Source organism: Nothobranchius furzeri, chromosome 15, assembly GCF_043380555.1.
Source record: "Nothobranchius furzeri strain GRZ-AD chromosome 15, NfurGRZ-RIMD1, whole genome shotgun sequence".
In the NCBI taxonomy this organism is placed as follows: Eukaryota; Metazoa; Chordata; class Actinopteri; order Cyprinodontiformes; family Nothobranchiidae; genus Nothobranchius; species Nothobranchius furzeri.
This window is the reverse complement of record NC_091755.1, coordinates 41,859,126-41,864,951: the sequence shown is the minus strand read 5'-3', so window position 1 is coordinate 41,864,951 and position 5,826 is coordinate 41,859,126. Positions and strand designations below refer to the sequence as shown.

Here is a 5,826-nt window from a genome sequence, read left to right as displayed (position 1 = left end):
TGTCACACCTGCTCCTGCAGCAGCAGAGCTCATGTGTTTACAAGGTGTTTTCTGGGGCTTCTCTGCTGGCTGTGATCTAGCTGTCCACTGCACACCTCACACAGGTAAAGACCCGAGGCCCTGCTGTGGCGTGGACAACACCTCTGAACAAACATAGCCATAAGCACTTCCTGATGCCATGTTCACAGAATAAAATCTCATCCAGCCTTTTCTTTTACTAGTCTTTTTGATGTGTGGCTCATGGATGCTCCTTACCTTAGATTCATGACTGTCAAATATTATGGGATGCAATGTGATGACCTTTGGGGGTTATCTGTTGTGTACTAACAGAGTAATGTGTTACTGTGTCTGGATCGGCTCCTCTGAGCACGTCCTCACAGCAGCGGTGGAAACCATCACCAGGCCGCGCTTCTGTCAGGAACAAGGTCACTGAGAGATGTTTTGGACCTAATCTGGCCCCTGCCTCTGACAGAACCAAACATCCCGGCATTCAGAATTGTTTAAACACGTTCTAACTGGTTTATTATTAAAACAAAGGTTGTTGTCTTGGACACAGGCAAGGGGGTCTAATGGGTAAAAGGGGCTGGGCACCGCTGACCTAGAACACGCTGAGGGCGCAAGGCTGCCAACTCTCACGCATTTGACCCTCTTCACGCGCGCTCACGCCACAGCCCCAAACGCGCATCACGCACAGTGCGTAGGGCTTACGAAAAATAAAACCCCATGATATTAATGATAGCATGAACAACATGCACACAAACAACACTTAAGTAATACTGTAGCTGGCGTTACTTCACACACACAATCCCATCTGATGGTTTTTTCCCGCTCTGGTTGTGAGATGGGCGGAGCGGTGAGCTCCACCTGCTGTCGATGGGACGGGCACGCCCGGTTCTCCCAGAACCGTGAGCTGCGGCTGCGCGCGCTGCCAAAATGACATGATTTAGAAATGCAGCCGCGTCGCGGTGGCCAGCCGATGTCGAGCTTCAGTCCCGAATGTTTTTCTTTTGTTTTCACTCATCGGCCACAGATCCTCACTCACAGCAAGCTGGGCTTCCTACCGTGATGACACTCACATGTTCCCTCTCCATTAGTTGGTGACGCGGTGAATTAAAACATTAAAATCATTAGGAATCCTAATGCTTTAATGTCTTAATTCACCACTTCACCAGTGTGTTTTTCCTGTTTGTGACCCCTCCATAATCATGTTACTGGTACGGAAGACTGGAAAGGCCAAAATTCCTCAAACGTGTTTTTCCCTGCTGGCTGATATGAATGAATAGAATAGAATAGAATAGAATAGAATAGAATAGAATAGAATAGAATAGAGTGAATTTTATTAGTCCCACAGCGGGGACATCCACTCATTACAGCAGCACACACACTTATAGACGCAGATTACAGTAAAACTGATACCAGCCATGTTTGCTTTGATAACTTCAATAATTTCACGCTGATGAACACATGAACATAATCCTGTTTAGTGGATGCAAATACAACATGAAGTTAGCTTAACATGATAGATGTTTTTTCTTGGAAGGAAATAATAACTGGTAATATTATGAATGACATGATATCCCCCCCCCCCCCCCCCCCCGGAATTACAATTAAAACATTTACATTAATTATAATTAAAAGTTCCATTTGTGACATGTAGCTGTAACTCTACTGCAGATATAGATAGATAGATAGATGGATGGATAGATGATAGATAGATAGATAGATGGATGGATAGACAGATAGATAGATAGATAGATGGATGGATAGACAGATAGATAGATGATAGATAGATAGATAGATAGATGGATGGATGGATGGATGGATGGATAGATGGATGGATAGATGATAGATAGATAGATAGATGGATGGATAGATAGATGGATGGATAGATGATAGATAATATGAAGAAGTTCAGGAGAGTTGGATGTTGAATTGTCCTCACGAAAAGAAAATTTGTATTAAACAAAGGTCAGTTCCCTCTAAAGTCAGAGGTATGGAGGATTAGGGCCACTGAAAAGAAAAGAAAGAGAATTTGGACTTTTTTCCCTGAATTCCCTGTCAGAATTCTGAGATTAAAAGTCAGAATCTGAGAAAAATGTAAGAATTCTCTTTCTTTTCTTTTTTCTTTCTTGTCAGTGGCTCTAATCCTCTTCCATACAGAGTAGAAATAATACCCCCCCCCCCCCCCAAATGGCCAGCGACTTGTCCGCTCCCAACCCCATGACCCCGTCTCACTGTTTGAAATGTTCAAAAGTTGGCAGCCCTGTTCTGTTCCGTCTGAGGTAAAACTAACATTCACCCTGAAGGAGAACACCTGACCTTTGACCCTAATTCGTTTGGACTGGTGTGTCTCACCCTCTTCAGAAACGAGACTGAATGTTGTCTATTCGGGCTTCCTGAGACAAGACAAAAAAGGGTCAAAGAAAAGAAATACGCATTAGTAATCAGATTACAGAACGAGACCGGAAGCGTGACCTTTGGGAAGGATCCCAATCATTCAGCTTGCTGATAGGGCAAAAACAAAGAGAGCGTCACGTGGCCAGAGAGCTTCGGCTTGCTTCCTTGAAGGAACCTGATTGGTCCAATCATCCAAAGGGGCGGAGCTTCGAGCAGCACGCGAGTTGTCAGACAGGTTTGTCTTCTCGGCTTGAGCTGTTTAGAGGTTTCAGACAGTCTCGCTTTTGTCCTCACAAACTCCTCAGGAGCTCCTCCAACCACTCAGGTGAGAGCCCGGTAGGGCGAAGAGTAGAAGTAGGAGCAGGAGATAAGTTTAAACGGTTATTTAGAAGGTTCCGCACGCGCCTTGAGTTAGCTACCTGTTGTTTACCTGTCAGCGTTTCCGTGTTAGTCAGAAACTCCAGGAGCCCGCTCCTGGTGGTCAGGGCCGCCTCCTGAGGTTCCCCCCTGCCTCCAACCCTCCCAGGAACACACTGGTTGTTGCTTTTGTTCTGGAGGCCTGCAGACCTGAAGGCAGGTGAGGTGACGTCCCACGGCTCGGTCCGCAGGAGCCCGGGCCCGGCTCAGACAGGAATGGGAGCTATGTGCAGAATTTTCCTGGCAGACGGCTCGGGAGGCCTCCCGGAAGTTTCAGCCTCTCCAGTTTGTTTTTGTTTTCATGGATCCCAAATGAGGCGTGTGTGTGTGTGTGTGTGTGTGTGTGTGTGTGTGTGTGTGTGTGTGTCTGACAGCTGGTCCTCTGATTCACCCCATCACCCTCCTCACGGTCCCTCCTAGCTGCAGACCAAGTGTCAGTCTCATTGTGTGCCAAAAGATGGATGACTGAGGAATTGTTCTAATCCGACTTGCGCCGCCAGCCAATGGACTTGGAAGTCTGGGGGAGTACGTGGGAAGCCATTGGCTGGGAGAGTAAATAAGTGGGCGTTGGGGTTTCGGGTCTTTTGTGCCGTGAGCAGTCCTTTCTGCTCCCCTGACTGATGTTTGTTGTCCACAGGGAGCCCAGATGTCCAGGCTGAGCTGCTGAGATGGCATGAGGATGACGACCGAGATTAAATCCAGGTTTTATAATCTAAGGTAGCTGAAGGACAACTGGAGCTGACACCATGCCTGTGGAGACGATGCAGCAGCCTCCACGGCAGCCAGTGAGGGCTGCCGTCGGGGTTTCCCCTCCGCGTCTACGACCCAAGGGACCAGATTTCTGCAGGAGAATCGCAGCAGGAGCACCAAAGCAGAGTGCCGTAGAAAGACTGGAGGCCGACAAGGCCAAATACGTCAAGAGTCAGGTGGCTCTTTCCAGAACGCAGCCAGTCGGGCCTCCTGAGGTGAAAAGGCCTCTGCTGAACCCCAACACACCCCTGCGCCCCACCAGAAAGCCCAACCTCCAGACTGGTACGAAACCAGAGGGCGTCCAGCTTGACCTGGAGCACCTTAGTCACCTCATCAGTGATCTCCCAGTTGGGCCAACGCCTAACTCAGCGTCCCAGTCAGAGGACTGTAAGGCTCCTGGTGGTGCTGTGACTGCACACGGTTCCCTGTTCAAAGCTCAGCCGATGACGGACAAGCCACGCCCCCCTCCACGTCCCCTTCTGCGTCCCGACTGCTCCAGTCCAGCTAAAGTCAGACAAAAGGTACCTGCAGCTGCCGGGACAGAGAGTCCAGGTTCTCCTGGGGCTCCGGCTGCAGGAACCGTACGCAGAGTGGACGTCATGCCTCAGTTTGGCCCTGTGAGGACGGCCTCCAGACCCCCCCAGTTCATACGGCAGCCCCTCCAACCCAGACCTCTGATTTCCCACGTACTGCTGCGCTCAGCGTCGTCGCACCAGCGCGTCTCCCAGCCAAAAGCTGCTCCGGGTTCTTCTCCCTTGAAACCACTTGTTGCTCCAGTAAAACCCGACCACTCTAACCCACCTCCCGCTGACGCTCCTGCACCACTGCCCCCCACCCTCCCCGATTTCCCACTTCCTCCCCCCTCTCCAGCCATCACCCGTTTGTCATCCTCCAGCTCCAGAAAGCGTCCGTCATTGACTCGGTCCAAGTCCGACATGAGTGACCGGTACTCCCGGGCCGGGACGGAGCTGGAGCGCTTCTTCAACCTGTGCGGTCTGGACCCGTCGGACCTGCGTGAGCTGGCTGCTTCCAGCTCCGACATCGTGTCCCTCGCTCGCTTTCACAGCGTCAGCGCTCCGGGATCGGAGTGTGGAGGCTCGAACAGAGGGGTCAAAGAGGAAGAGGAGGAGGAGGAAGATGCCGGGAAAGCTGCAGACCGCGTTCCCTATGGGATTTCTGTGATTGAGAGGAACGCCAGAGTGATCAAGTGGCTCTATGGGCTAGGGCAAGCCAAGGACGACACAACCAAGAACACTAATTTATAGATGGACCGTCTGAGTTTTATTATGAAAGGGAAACTCGTTTCCTCTTTCAGAGTAAAAGTGGCTGCCCAGGTTGTTGAGTAAACCGGTGAAAGGCTGAATGTGAAGAGTCATCACCGTTGGCTGTGGTGATGATTTCCGCCCACCATGTTTCAGCGTGCGCGGATCGTCCTGTTGATAAAAATTACATTAAAGAATTCACTCAAGCTCTTTGTTTGGTCCTCAGTCATCACCTCAAACATAAAACAACGCACTCAGCATCAGCAGGTGTGTTTTAGGACACCTGAGACCAGGGGCGTGTCCAGGGGGTGGCCTGGGGTAGCACATGCCACCCTTGGAATCTAATTGGCCACCCCAGGTGCCACCACACTAATTTACCTTCAAAAAGGCTTTTCATTGTCCACAAAAGGCTTGGGGGTAAAACAAAAAAAAGCATAACCATTGGTGCCACCCATGCACAAAGTTGTGCCTCACCTGGGCCACCCCATTTTAAAAGATCTGGACACGCCACTGCCTGAGACCCACACGAACGGGAACTTCGAGTTTTAGGCGTCTCTTGAAAAATTATTTGAATCGCGATGAGACTTTCAATAAAGGAGGCGATAAATAATTCAGAACGAGGCGAGCTTTGCATCCATCCGTCCTCTTCTGCTTATCTGGGGTCGGGTCGTGGGGGTAGCAGCCTAAGCAGGGAGGGACATGATAAGAGACATAGTCCCTCCAGTGTATCCTGGGTCTTCCTTTAGGTTCTCATGGTTGGACGTGCCTGGAAATCCTCACCAGGAGGCATCCTGACCAGATGCCAGAGTTTGGGGTCAAGTTCTCCAATCTCTGGTGCTGAGGTCACTAAGGTGGTCAAAAAGCTCCATGGTGGCAGGGGTGGGCAATCCTGGTCCTCAAGGGCCGCTATCCAGCAGGTTTTAGTTGTTTACCTGCCCCAACACACCTGATTCCAGGATGAATCGCCTGCTCAGCAGCTCATCAGGCTCTGCAGCAGCCT

General features: G+C 50.4%; 1 protein-coding gene across 1 annotated transcript; it reads left to right on the top strand.

Annotated features, from left to right (window-relative positions):
• The first annotated feature begins 2,586 nt into the window (after nucleotides 1–2,586).
• On the top strand, nucleotides 2,587–5,032 carry LOC107390492 (protein FAM110A). Its single transcript, XM_015967240.3, has 2 exons — nucleotides 2,587–2,722; nucleotides 3,452–5,032. The coding sequence occupies exon 2, from the start codon at nucleotides 3,561–3,563 to the stop codon at nucleotides 4,827–4,829; it is 1,269 nt and encodes a 422-aa protein (XP_015822726.1). The 5' UTR covers nucleotides 2,587–2,722; nucleotides 3,452–3,560; the 3' UTR covers nucleotides 4,830–5,032.
• The last annotated feature ends 794 nt before the right edge of the window (nucleotides 5,033–5,826 follow it).